At 34.7% G+C, this 15173-nt stretch overlaps 1 protein-coding gene across 1 annotated transcript; it reads left to right on the plus strand.

The window, feature by feature from the left end:
* Window positions 1-1165: 1165 nt before the first annotated feature.
* LOC127840874 (uncharacterized) lies at window positions 1166-13800 on the plus strand. Its single transcript, XM_052369303.1, has 5 exons — window positions 1166-1266; window positions 9965-10084; window positions 11018-11266; window positions 12505-12604; window positions 13615-13800. The coding sequence occupies exons 2-5, from the start codon at window positions 9976-9978 to the stop codon at window positions 13655-13657; spliced, it is 501 nt and encodes a 166-aa protein (XP_052225263.1). The 5' UTR covers window positions 1166-1266; window positions 9965-9975; the 3' UTR covers window positions 13658-13800.
* The last annotated feature ends 1373 nt before the right edge of the window (window positions 13801-15173 follow it).

The following is a 15173-nucleotide window of genomic DNA, read 5'->3' on the forward strand; positions in this document are numbered from 1 at the left end:
CTGTTTTTTTCAATAATTCATGCAAATTACTCTTTAACACATGATAATAAACATTCGAATCGCATGTATTCAATTTTCAGTCATATGTGTCCATCAGTTCCGTCATGTACCTTCCATAGCCATGTATAGGCAAGAGATAGGTTATGGTTTGAATTATTCATCAGATCCTATGTCGCGTCATTCGTATGACGTTTTCATTGCGACTTTATTGCAGATTTGTGCACACGTTATGTGCTTTGTTCGCGATTAAACCATAAAGAAAACGGTAACATGATTTCATAGGGTCGTCGTTTAATCTGGGGGTCTTTTTACGATTTTGTTTTATATCAAGTCGGGATCCGAAAGACATGCCCCTCCATGCATAGCGATATTAAAACACAATCTATGATACAAATTAAAACTAAATATTGCTAATTTCTAAACAAACGCCTACACATACAAGCAAAGTTGTTTTATTTATTAAAATAGTGTACAGGGATGTCATATTTACTGTGTAAATACGAACTAACATAATGATTTATCTTGTCTTCATTTATGATGTGTTGTTCGTTAATGTTTGTGTTATGTTGCTGTTTTACGTTGTTGTCTTTGTTTTTCATTGAATAAATTTATATGTATCTACAAAGAGTGTATTCAAACAAAACGTTTACAATACTGTAATATTGATTTTAACATTTGAAAGTAATATAACGGACTTGTAAATGCTCATAATTGAACAATTATATGGCAGATGCAAATAACATTTATGTAACAAAACATTATATGTTGAACAGTTTTTTGTCAAACGATATAACACACTGTTAAAATATTGTTTTCATTATAATTATTTCTATATTATAAGTAAATTCCTGACTTTTCTAGCGAATTCAACTCCATCATTTTTTTCTATTTATCATCGACAATAAAATATATGCGCTGAAAAAAAGTTGTTTCATTATGTCGAGTCCCCGTAAATGACAAGGCTGGCCAATTTTACGGCCGTCTTTATAACAATGTTGATAATTGGCTATTAACTTATGAATAATGATAGGCGATTGCCACTGACAGTTATAGTTATAACACCAAACCGCACGTCAAACGTGTATTGCTCAAGATGTGTTTTCGTTCGCTAGACGCTTGTCCTACGACGGCTATTGATTAACGTTACTTTCATTCAACGAAGTGACGGACCGCTGTGAACGCTTAACGTAGCGTTGACGTTATCTTATTTAATTTTGATACTGATCACTTATTAAATTCGCCCTGAGGTTGTGATAAAATAACTGAGTAAGTTATACGTTTTATTCTGATATGCATTGATCATAATGTTTATTATCTCAGTGATGTATTATTGGTATAATATGTACATTTATATTTATATATTAATTTTTATTATTTTAGTATTATTAGTATAATATTCAGATGTATCTGAATCTCAATCGTTTAAATTATTTGTTCATCAACTAAATGGGCAATCTAGTTTCTTTTATCTCCTTTTTCATGTTGGTGGATTCAATATTTCATAAATAACATAATTTTTGTTATTAGACTATTCAAGTTAGACATTGAATAATAAGGGATAAAACTGGTCAAAATAGGCTTTAGATAAGTTCGGCGGAAAGCCAAGTAAATTCGGGGCGGGTCGGAGGAAGTCTAAAATGAGTTAATAAAAAGGTAACTTCCTTTAATAACACATGTTAACGTATTATATTTTTACCCGCTTGCTTATTCAGAAATGCATAAAGTTATTAGTTAAAGAGTAATAATTTAATTGTGACAGAAATACTGAATCGTTTATATTAACTATATTTTGTTATAATATTGACTATGTATACACATTATTGAAAGGAATCAGCTAATGGAAGAACATAACGGTAAGGTCCTTTTTAAAAACAACATTGACTAGGACAGATAAGTCATAGCAAAAATAATTCTTCGAAAGGACAAACAACTGAAATGACATAAATAGTGTTTTGCTCTAAATTCCTTAATTAATTGACAAGATCTGTTCTTGAATTCGCTAAGCTTGTGTTCAAACTATTTCAACATATTTTCGGCTTTTAAGAAATAATAAGCCATATCTCGAATGTTATGTTTTTATTGTCCTTTCTCTAACCGGTTTCACTAGTTTGGAATGCAGGTCTTTCCTCCACCCAGCATGTCTGTCTGTCTATTCGTCCATATGTCCGTTTGTCTGTTAGTCCATCCGCAAAATTCGTGCGATTTCTAAATCTTTGTTGAAGTTACAAAGAAGAAACTAAACATTCTCATAAAGAGCAATGTCAGACTTTTGAACGATGCCCTTTCTTCGCCATAGGTTAAAGGAAAGGTCACTGTTTTTAAAAATGGAACAACATTTCATATTGTTATTACTCAACACATGCAAAAGTACGGATAAAGCAAATTTATAATAAAATGGCTATATGTTATTTTGTGTCTGTCTGTCAATGCATTAATCTTTCTTCCCATTAATCCGCCTGTCATTTCACAAAAACATTTAAGCCGTGCTCTGTGAAAAGGGGTTTTAATGCATATGCGTAAAGTGTCGACCTACAGTAGCCTGTGCAGTCTGCACAAGCTAATCAGTGACGACACTTTCCGCTTTTATATTTTTCGTTTAAAGAAAGTTTCTTCTAATCAAAACTCTAATTTGGGCGGAAAGTGTCGTCTGTTCAGGTTGAATGCTGTTTGCTGCTCTTAAGTATCTTAGGTTTGGTCTGTTCAGGTTGTATGCTGTTTGCTGCTCTTAAGTATCTTAGGTTTGGTCTGTTCAGGTTGTATGCTGTTTGCTGCTCTTAAGTATCTTAGGTTCGGCTGTTTGCTGCTCTTAAGTATCTTAGGTTCGGAGATGAAGCCTTACATACATGAATCAAGTAATACAGGTCTTAACTTAAATATTACTTTCTAAGAAACTACAAATGCGTGAAAATACGAATCTTAGTGGTAAAGGGATACACAACCTTTTTCAACCGAGTTCAATTCGCAATGGTGAAAGCAAATATTGATTGTGTTACGTACGAAACGTAGCCATTTAATTGGATCGTGCTCTAAGAAAAAGCGGCTAAATGCATGTGCGTAAAGGGTCGTCCCAGATTAGCCTGTGCAATCCGCGCAGGTTCACCAGGACGATTATTTCCGCCTTAACTGGATGTGTGCTATGAAGAGACTATCTGTAAACGAAAAATGCCACAAAAGCGTAAAGTGTCGTCCCTGCTTAGCCTATGTTGACTACACAGGCTACCGGTAATCTGGGACGACATTTAACGCACATGCATTAAGCCACTTTTTACTGAGCACGGCCAAAATGAATCATTACACACGTAAAAAGGACAAACTTACGTAACGAATATTTTAATTTCAATGGGTTTTCACCAGACGTGAAGTTGACTCCGGTTTTAAAGGAAATGCTGTTAAAATCGTGTTTATTTGAAATCAAAATTTAATTTACTACAACAGACGAATTTACCACAATTCTTAAATCTATCTGCAGTTCGACCATGTGATCTTCTCTTGTGAAAACTAGCAGCCCAAATAGGTATCTTTTCGACCGCGATTTCAGTTTTGTTCGTGTACCCATAGGAGTCATATGAATTACTGTACGAGAACATGGAAAAATTATCTTGAACAGGGCGGACTCGTTTCTGCCCGTTATTTTCGATGTTTGATTCTATTTTGGTTTATAATTACAATTTTAAGCTTTTTATATTTTTTTTTTGGGGGGGGGGTGTGGATTACTTACATGTACTGGTATACCGAATATGGCACAATTATGTCTAATTGCCGTGGTTTCCGTCATACAGTGGTAATGTCCGTGACATGCCGCATCATTGCAAACGTCAGCGATGTAATTTATGTCGGCGTTTGAAGTTAAGTCAAGACGTTTTTCAATTGCAAGCAATATGCAGTTACATTCACACGCGGAGATGTAAGCTCTGCTTGTTAAAAAATTATACAACTTGTCCAAAATTTTAGCTAGCATGTCCTTTACCCCAGATTATGTTGAAATGTTTTGTGTTCTGAGAAAACTGGGCACACTGTATGTGCGTAAAGTGTCGTCCCAGATTAGCCTGTGCAATCCGCACAGGCTAATCAGGGACGACACTTTCCGCTTTTATGACATTTTTCGTTTAAATGAAGTCTCTTCTTAGCAAAAATCCAATTTAGGCGGAAAGTGTCGTCCCTGATAAGCCTGCGCGGATTGCACAGGCTTATCTGAGACGACACTGTACGCACATGCATTATGCCCAGACAGAAAAATGCTCAAATATTTATGCTATTATTTGCTGACGATGTAGCACTTGCTCCGGATACAGTTTCACGTCTACAACAGCAGCTAAATTATCTTCACGAATTTTGTGCTGTCTCAACATGAAATGTAAATGTGGATAAGACAAAATTGTTGTATTCAAAAATGGTGGTGGACCTGCTTTGGATGAAAAATGGTATTACAAGAATGCATTATTGGAACGTGCGCAAGGATTTGATTATGTAGGTGTTCATTTTTCGTCTAGCCTGTCTATGCTTAAAATGGCAGAAAAAAATGTATTGTAAATCAAAACGTGTCATTCTATGTATGCTTTCGTTCCTATACGACTATATACCTATGCCATATCATTGTTACTTTAAGATTGTGCCAAAGTGATGCCTATTTTATTATATGGATCGAAAATATGGGGGCTAAATATCTTTAAATTGTAGAAAGAGTTCACACATATGCATGTAAAATATTTATGTCAGCACCAATGTACTCTGTTAATAATGCTATTTTAGGTGATTGTGGCAGATACTGTAGTCAGTATATATTTATTCATCTATGAGAGTTATACAATATTGGTTACGAATACTGGATACACCTCACTCCCGTCATATTATTTAAAAAGTGCTATGAAATGTTGAAATGCTTTGATGGCATTGGACATGTAAACTGGGTTACATCATTGCGCAATCACTTGCAATCCATAGGGTTTGGATATGTGTGGAAACAACAAGCGGTTGTTATTAAACCATGGTTTTTGCTCAATTACGCTCAACGATTGAAAGATATAATATTATTTTGTACAGCAGTGGATAGAAAAGTGTAATAGTTCGCCAAAACTTAAGACATACAATTTATTTAAAAGTAACTTTAATTTTGAGGTATATTTAAAATGTTTAACAATTCGTAAATTTCGAAATGCAGATGTATGCTTTCGAATTTCTTCGCATAAGCTCATGATTGAAAAGGGCCGCTATCTGAATATCAACAGGGACCGAAGGTTCTGTCCTTTTTGCAAAACTGATATTGAAAATGAATTTCATTTTCTATTAATATGCATGACATACGTAGACCTTCGAGTAAGGTATATACCCATTAAGTACTATACTCCCGCTACTATAAATAAATTTAATATAATCATGAGCTCCCGGGAAGAAAAGGTGATCAGGAGTACTGCTATGTTCTTGTGTTATGCTTTTGAAAGAAGAAATGCGTTTCTGAAGAGCAGTTAATTATAAATAGCTGTACCATTACATATGTATGTTTGCTTCTACATTGTCGGTGTATTGAAATGTTGTGGTTATACGATGTTATTTGTACTTTCAAGGGCCGGAGGCCACATAGCAATAAACACTGGATATTGTACTGTAACTTAAAGATGATATTCACGATTAAAGTGAAAACACTATTTTCTTATGTAAATGTATGAAAGAATGAGATGATGGGATTATAATTATAGTGCTGAAACTAAATCATGATAACGGTTGCACGCTGTTGCATGTATTAAAAAATTTATAATTTAATATGATATACACGCATTAAACTATCTGTAAGATTTGACTTCAAGACAACGCTAATACTGCACATGACACAAATAATCGTAAATGGATATGCAATATAATAATTATAAGCATAATACTTAATATTGATAATAATGTACATTTAACTTTCATGTTATTCAAACCATGAAGTATTTAATAACCACAACGCACACGATAACCTTTAATGATAATTAAATAAAAATTAAAATGTATTTATAAAAATTTAATAATTAATTAAGTAGTTAATGATAATAAAATTAGATACGGTTCTTTATTCGCTACACACGTATGTCAGCTAAGACATTGTGGACTCGAATACTGGTGCGCATTTGTCAATAAAGGAGTCAATTAAGGACGGATACCTAATTCACAGAACACGCACTATGTTTTCAAGTACTCTTGAGTAAGTACATCTGTCTAGAATTTGTTTACAAACATTTATTTCACCTAGACTTTGAAACGCGTGAGCAAGCAAACATAAATGTACGGTACGTGTAACACATTTTGAAAAGACTAATGGCCCCTTTCAAGGGCACTCACATAAGCGATAAATTAAAGATGTCTGTTCGTAGCTGTCAGTGCTTTTAAATTATTACCATTTTAGTCGACTTCTTGCCCCATATTATGAACGTTGTTTTACACGTGGTCGCGAACTACGAATGCTTTGAACAAGATATTAACAGTTAGCTTGTCATCTATTTACATTAAACGCTTTCCTGAAACACGTATTTCTAAGCCAACAACGTGCATAATTAATCTTGTATGTACTTGCGAACTTTTCAATAAGGCACATCATTATAAAACTGAAAAAAGTGTATGGAAAGAAAATGACGCAAGTTCTTGTAATACGCGAAGTTTGTAACTTAATGGACTAGATACTTATTCTTTCGGAAACTGTTAATTTAATGTTAGTTAGAAATTAGGATGGGCTGACGACGATATGATTGCATTCGGATGTCATGTCACAGATATTTAGGTAAACAAGAGCTGAACGATCAAGAAACAACGGTATCTTCTACCAGTTAGTAGCGTAATGGAAAAGCGTATACATGAAAAAGATGGCGGGTTATCTTTTTAGTCCTGTTCTTTAGTCTGTTGAGATTTGGAAACACAGTCTTAATGCATGCGCGCAAAGTATCGTCGGCACAGGCTAATCCGGGAAAAATCATTCCGCATTATGGAGGTATTTTCATGTAAAGGAAGTATCGTCTAAACCATAATCAAAGTGTCGCGCCTGACTAGCCAATGCGGTTTGCACAGGCGTATATGCACGATTCTTTGAGCACATGCGTTAAGCCTGATTTTCACAGAGCGCGGCTTTACTGATAGTAGTTTTTTTAATCAAGGTACTGAAAAAAAGATATTGAATATAAAATGTTTATGTTCGTGTCTGTGTATGACATGCACAAGAAAAAGAAATATGATTGCAAAGATTGATAATGTTTTTTAAAGAAATATTAACTTTGTATAGATAGATAAGGATACAAAATTAAACGCATTAAGGGTTGTAGGATATCTTTGGAGTCAGCAAAACAATTTACGTCCAAATACAGCATATGGTAACATACCTTTAGTAAGTTCTACTTATGGAAAGAACGACTATCAATCTAGTCTTAAGTTATGATTATTCATAAATAATTTGAGTTAAATATTTTTCTACTAAATGATTAAAATGAACAAAAATGAAAGTAGTTATTTTTCGGAATGACACGAGATAACACACGAATATGTGGAAGTTTTTTTTTTGCAATTTTATGTTTAGCTCAACTTTGTAGTAAAATAACCGTATTAAAAATATAGAAGTATTATCAGAAACAAAATAAGTTGTCTTGATATAAGATGCAAAATATTGTAAGAGAGTAAATTTCTCTTATACAATTAGCCGGAACACCTAGGTGATTAAATGAGCCGCGTTCTGAGAAAACTGGACTTAATGCATGTGCGTAAAGTGTCATCCCAGATTAGCCTGTGCAGTCCGCACAGTTAATCAGGGACGACACTTTCCGCCTAAACTTGATTTTCGGTAAGGAGGGACTTCATTGCAACTAAAAATACCATAAAAGCGGAAAGTGTCGTCCCTGATTAGCCTGTGCGGACTGCACGGGCTAATCTGGGATGACACTTTACGCACATGCATTAAGCCCAGTTTTCTCAGAACACGACTTAATTGTATCTCTTTTCAGACGCATGTAAACCACTATGCCCTTAAACGCAGACAACGTTTTATGTGTTTTCCGCAAAAACCATTTTATTCTACAATTTATATTTTTGCGTCATCATTTAAGTCTATTTGACGTTGTAAAGGGAAAATATCTGCCAAACATTACCTTATTGTAATTAGTAGACAACTGACAGACATAGGATATGTTAAATTAGAAAGCTCCTAATATAAATGTGATGCATCAGTTTGCATATTTGGCAGATTGCACGACATTTAATACCAACAACAAAGTTCCCTGATGTTTTAATATCATAATTGATTTATCTTTCCTGCGTGGTACAGAAACAAAAACGTTTGAACAATAACAACTTAACCTTCATAAACAGTGCACATGTTATAAATAAACAAAACAATGTTTGCAACTCTGGTAAGATATAATGCAAACGATACTCTCCGTTTTGGGTATAATCCCTTATAGACGCATTCATCTTGTTTAAAGGGGCCTTTTCACAGATTTTGGCATTTTTTTAACTTATTCATTAAATGCTTTATATTGATAAATGTAAACATTGGATCGTAAAAGCTCCAGTAAAAAATCAAGAAAAAAATTAAAAAAAGGAAAAGAACATTGCCCGGAGCAGGTTACGAACCAGTGACCCCTGGAGTCCTGCCAGAGTCCTGAAGTAAAAACGCTTTAGCCTACTGAGCTATTCCGCCGAGTACACTTGACGTATTTTATACCTTATATAAGCAATCTTCGTAGTTTCACAAAATTTAACGACAAAAACAGAACTCTCCAAATTATTCAATCGTTTCGCGTTGCAACGCTTTATAATTTTTAGGTTTTAAAATCGTCAAAAGATGCATATAATGGCTATATTAGAGCATGGTTAATGTTCAGTATTACTGTTTCCTCACAAATATCATAACTAAAACGAAAACTTACGAATCTGAAACAACTTTTTTCAATTTTGTCAATTTACCAAAGCGTGAAAAGATCCCTTTAATTATAGATTTTTCTTAATAAAGTGTGCGGGTCTAAGAAAATAATAATAAACAATAAAAGCACATTAATTGAACAAATTTGCAAACACTGAGTCAAATACATACAGTGAACGCATAATATAATTTTACTAGAGTAATTCTTCAATTTATTTGGAGATCCTGGCCGACAACAAGTTCCGTAGTTTTGGCCAACATTAAGTAACAATCTAAATAAATGTATAGCTGTTGCAAACAAGAAATGCAACGGGAAATAATAACGTGTGCTTGAACGTTGTTTCACCCATAGTGTTTAAGTATATATTAATCATAGTAAAGTATACGCTGTTGCGGAAGAATTATTTTCATGTCGGATATTTATGTCCACAGTATTTGTGAATTAATTTATTTAACTTTGCTTTGGCGTATAAATATTAATCTTACATCTAACCATAACCATTTAACATGTTTAGCTTAGATATACCAAACATACAAAACAAACTACAAACAAATATTATATTTGTGTATACGACATTTCCGCTTTTTATCGTTTTCACTATATTAACTTCTATTTTTGTTTGAAAAGTGTTCATTATATTGGCGCGAATCAGCTATATTCGGTTTGTGTATTTTAAAATCTGTATTTAATGAACTTCTTTTGTACACGTTAAGATCCAATAAAGCGATGCAATAATGCGCACCGATCAAGTATATATGATGCCTGCTTCGAGTATATTCATTTTATTATGAATAGATGTCAACAAAAAGATCCGACGCAGAATTCCAGTAAACAGTCATCATTATTTGCCACACACAAAAATGCTAATTTATCAGGATAATTGTCATTGTGAACGTTATACATAAAACCTCAAACTTCTCTCACTTGCTTGTGTACATTAATTTCACCCTTGTAATCTTTGAACGCAATCAGCGTTTTAACGTTTTAATTTTGTTTTGTTTTTACGGTGAAGTCACTTTTTATCATATAATCTTCTATATAAAAGTTATATTGAAATGTCACTGGTATGTTTGTTTTTCTCCCTTTAGCTAATTACAACATGCAGAGTCCCGTGTTGTGCGCGTTGATTCTGGTGACCGCGGGGCTTCAACTAATCACAGCGGACCACCCAAAACTCATGAATGCAGCGACGGATGTACAACCCCATGGTACATGTATTAGCTTAGGATAAACATAAGTCGTCTTCTGAGAAAACTGGGCATAATGCATGTGCGTAAAGTGTCGTCCCAGATTAACCTGTGCAGCCCTCACATGCTAATCAGGGACGACACTTTCCGCTTTTATGACATTTTTCGTTTTAATGAAGTCTCTTCGTAGCAAAAAACCCAATTTAGGTGGAAAGTGTCGTCCCTGATAGCCTGTGCGGACTGCACAGGCTAATCTGGGACGACACGTTATGCATATGCATTATGCCATTTTTTTTCTGAACACGACTCACATAATGTCATTTGACAAAAAAATTACAAACATGGTATTTATAAATAACTTCTACCGTAAACTTTTCACTCCGTTATGGATTGTGTTATTTTTTACCAATCAAACATAACAGAGTTTCATTTCTGTCTGTAAAACTTGGTAAAATTAAGATCAAGTATGGATGATTGGGGTAGAAACTTAAACATATAAGTAACAAATTATTTAAAATAATAGGTACAAAAAAACTATACACATTTAAAGTTTTGCACTTAGTCGAAGGTCAACCGACAAGAAAGGGGTGACGGTGGTGTAGTGGAAATGGAGTCCGTCAAGCGTTCGTGCGATCCCAGAACAGATCTCCTTTTTGTGAGCGTTAACCCATTTATGCCTAGTGGACTCTCTCATCCTTCTAAATTGGATCAATTTATTTTCAAAATTAGGGATGTCAAGTATATTTATTTCTATATTTAGAATATTTCTTACAGAAATTCCATTAAGCAAACAGCGCAGACCCTGGAGAGACGCCGAATCTTGTTTGCCAATGTCTTTTTTCTAGACGCTAGGCATAAATGGGTTAAAACTTTTCTAAAGACACCAAGTCTCAAACAAGCCCCAGGCTTTTGATCCAATCGAGCTTAAATATATTCTCACGAATCCTTCGCCAGGCTGCTCCACGTTCATGTTCGAGGGCAAGGGCGACTTCAGGGTGCAGCGGAAGATCTACGCGACACAGAACCCGGATCACTTCGTGTTCGCTTTACGACTGATCAAGCGGACCTCCTTCTACAAGTGCGAGCCTCAGGAGACGCGCTACGGCATCACGGATGACGGGCACAGCTGGTGGGTGGACCGGGGCTGTGAGGCCATCTTTGAGGTCACCGAGTGCCCCAACAACGGGCTTCTCCCTTCACCAGGTATTAAAAGTTTTGCTTAATAACAAGACAACGTTTTTATGTGTCGTTGTTGTTGTTGTATTCATTTACCAGGTGAGCAGTAGCTTTATTTCATTAAATCACATCGGCATAAAACGTCGAAAGTAAGTTTTGTTCTGTAGGCGCATGCCACTTAAGGGGGCTCATAAAGAATGTATGGTTTCTAAGAAAATAGTAAAGATCAGTATCAACACACCATAAACCTGCTTTGTAAAGTTACCAGGCCCGTGTCTCTATTTCCGTTTTAGAGGCTACGTGTTCTCGTCTTAATTGATTATTCAAAGCTTCAATGTGATTGTTTTGTTAAGAATACCAGAGATCTGATCGAAATTAACATAGTGCATTTTTAAAAACTGGAATCATCTGTTTTCGTATGAACTTAGAACTGTGTACATATATATTAAATATGATTTGGTGATAAAGACGTAAGATGATACCCATGTAATATAATGTACATAGCATATGCACGTTGCCGCAAAGGAAAAGCATGCACAAACTTTTATTCGATTATTTCAAATGCAGACACAAAATTCTCTGTTGTAAATTAAAACAAAAAGTACACCAGTACACCAGTACACGCTCGACGTTATTACAAAGTAACTAGATCTTCACAAAGCCAAGATACAGAATGTGTTTTATTTTTCGTAGTATCGTTTTTATCCATTAACGATCATTTGAATAATTTTCTTCACGAATTGGTCAGTTCTAGCAAACATTTTAGTTGATCACAAAGGAATAAAAAAAACATACGTAGTTATTATGATTATGTATGTTGTTTCGTCGTTTTTTAGTTACAAATTTAAACTTTAAAATATAGCATGCATCTTCATATAGCAAAAAATAAACTCTGGACAATCTTTAGGGGGAAATGTTTGTATTCTGATCAACTTCTTTTATAACAGAACACCAACCATAAAAATAATATGATTAAAACTTGGATCACCTAATTGGGACGGTTAGTACGAAGCTATGTGATTTATAAATCCGTGAGTACAAATACTGACGAGCAGTTATATAAAAAAAGTCTCATAATGTATACAATTGCACTGATTAACATGAAATACGACAAGAAAAGTAACATTTACATCAAAATCTGGAAATTATTCTACCTGTGAAATCAATGGCAACCGTTAACCCGAAGGGAAGACAATCACTGCCGTGAGTTAGGTTCTACCATCGAGAGTTTGACGTAGACTTAACACCCATGTGCCCCGTTTCAGACCCGCTGTCGAAGCTGTACGAGGAGATGCAGCGCCGCCTGGCGGCATCCACCAGCAACGTGGACCTGAGCGCCTGGAACACTGACTCCTTCATCAACAGGTGCGAGCCTCTAGGTCACAATATATCAATATCAATACAAATGAGCCGTTTTCTATGAAAAGGGGTTTAATGAATGAGCGTAATGTGTAGTCCCAGATTAGCCTATGCAGTCCGCACAGGCTAATCAGGGACGATACTTTCCGCCTAAATGGTATTTTTCGTTTCAAGAAAGTCTCTTCTTAGCAAAAATCCAGTTCAGGCAAAAGCGTACTGCACAGGCTAATCTGGGACGACACTTAACGCACATGCATTAAAACTCCTTTTCACCGAGCACGGCCCATATGTAATTTAACGCAAAATTTAACAAAATAAAAATGAAATATCTTGAACATAGAGACCTCAATAATCGTACATTTTCTTCAGCTGAACTGATTTAAGTAATAAAAGTGTAAAACAAGTGTCTGAACTGTAAAACATGCCTTCGAGTAAAATATGTTGATTTATTTAGAGAGTTGTCTAATGTGTTAGTTTTAAAACGCAGCCCTCTAGCCGTCATGATAAAGCTTGTTTCTTGATCTATATTGATCAACATCTTAACGCGGTTCTTTAAAGGATACGTTCAAAACTTGAGTCGAACTTTGAAATTTGAAGACCTGACAATATGAAATTATCTGTTGTGGTTGTTTTTCTTCAGTTTGAGCATTTCGTTATGTATGTATTTTGGATCCATTTATGTTGTGTCGTACAGTGATTTCAGAACATGGAAGTTAGCTATTTTCTCAGTATTATTCTATTGATTTTTCGGGAAACGGACAGTTTTTAAAAATATATGTCGGATTTTTAAACATTTTAACAAAGGCTTTCTGTTACACATTCGGTAGTAGTATTTTGGCTCATTCAAATTATAAAATGTTTTGTTCCGAATGACAAACAAATCTTATTTATTCTTCACAATGCTCTTTTAAAATTCCTTTCCAAGAGAAATAACAGCATGTGCCCAAACAGTTCAGCGGTCACCTAAACGTACTGTATTGTAAACGTTAAAATATTATTTTGAATGTCGACGCTAGGTTCGACGCTTGGAGGCCCATTGTTGAGTCGAAGGGGCGCTAAACTCATTGGTAGAAGATCAAAGTCAGCACCGCTGTCGGGAAAAAGTGCTTTCGGTCACCAATGAACGCTACTCAACTCCACGCACGGGGCACATGTTGGCATCAATCTTAGTTTGGTAGACTGTTGTTATAATCCTTTTGGGAAAAAAACGCATTTAAACGAAGTCATAAACAAGTGCATTTTCGTTTACACGTGATGCAAAAAAAATAAAGTTTGAATTTTAAAATAAGTATCATCGTGTGTAAATATTACCCTGATATGTATTTATTTCACTATCATAAAAGCACGATTGGTTATTTACTAAATACATGTAAATCACAACTTAAAAATCGGTTTTCATTAATCAATTTTACCTAGTACCAAAACTGTTATATTCTTCATAAGAACACCACATTTTATAGGGGATTGTAGGGTTAATGTATGCAAGCTCTTCAATTATCAAACTATTAATATCTATGTCCCGCCTCACAAATAGTGTAATAATAAGAATTTGCATTCATACGTGACGTAATAATTATAATTCACGTTTTAAATTGTACACACAAATTTGCAAATTTAATATTTCGTTGATTGCCTGTTGTTTTTTCGGTCAATTTAATTATTGCTTTTTATATACTAATGTTTTGTAGCCAATGTTTTATATGCAACATTGTAGCACAGTCTGCTTTTGTAAATTGTGAGAAATTAAGTGTGCTGTTTACTAATTGTAATAAAAATATGTATATATTTTATATATTGGTTTTATTTTTACTAAGCGTTAGGATTTGAAATATTTAATTTACGCGATTATCAATGGCGTATAATAAAGCGTATATTTTATGAAAATAATCTTCGATGAAAAGAAGATTTATCCTCAAATTATTAAAACACCTTTAAGCCTTACTCTGTGAAAAGGGGGCTTAATGCATGTGCGTAAAGTGTCCCGGATTGGCCTGTACAGTCCGCACAGGCTAATCAGGGACGACACTTTCAGCCTTTATGATGTTTTTTTTTATTAAAGAATGTATCTTCTTAGGAAAAAATATGTTTAGGCGGAACATAATGTCCCTGATAAGCCTGTGCGAACTGCACAGGCTTATCTGGGGCGATACTTTACGCATATTCATTAAACCCCCTTTTCACAGAGCACGGCTCATTACGTACGCGTATAACACACTCCTGCATGTGACTACTGTTTATATAATGCGTGTTAAATAAATAAGAATAACGCAATACAATATAAAAGTGCATGTAAATGTTGCCTTTGATACGGCTATGAACGCAAAACAACTCAGTTAATCCAACATTGATTAACGCGATATTGTTGTTGTTGTTTTCGATTATAAACGAAGATCCAAGTGGTGAGATTCAACAATACAAATCGTTCAAGTACGAAAGCCTTGGTAAATACCGCTGAACGATTATATGTGTTGTCGGGGTAACCATATCTCAACCACCAATCATGTTTTAAGCATGTACAGAAAAGGTAAAAATTAGTTTTCGGGTCGCAGTAGTGAACGAGAATTCAGCTATGTAT

This window comes from Dreissena polymorpha, chromosome 8, assembly GCF_020536995.1.
Source record: "Dreissena polymorpha isolate Duluth1 chromosome 8, UMN_Dpol_1.0, whole genome shotgun sequence".
In the NCBI taxonomy this organism is placed as follows: domain Eukaryota; kingdom Metazoa; phylum Mollusca; class Bivalvia; order Myida; family Dreissenidae; genus Dreissena; species Dreissena polymorpha.

Bases quoted from the DNA above. Each gene is read 5' to 3' on its own strand.
- LOC127840874 (XM_052369303.1), top strand. From the start codon at position 9,976: ATGCAGAGTCCCGTGTTGTGCGCGTTGATTCTGGTGACCGCGGGGCTT. The intron at 10,085-11,017 runs GTACATGTATTA...ATCCTTCGCCAG, and splicing joins GACGGATGTACAACCCCATG to GCTGCTCCACGTTCATGTTC. The intron at 11,267-12,504 runs GTATTAAAAGTT...GCCCCGTTTCAG, and splicing joins CGGGCTTCTCCCTTCACCAG to ACCCGCTGTCGAAGCTGTAC.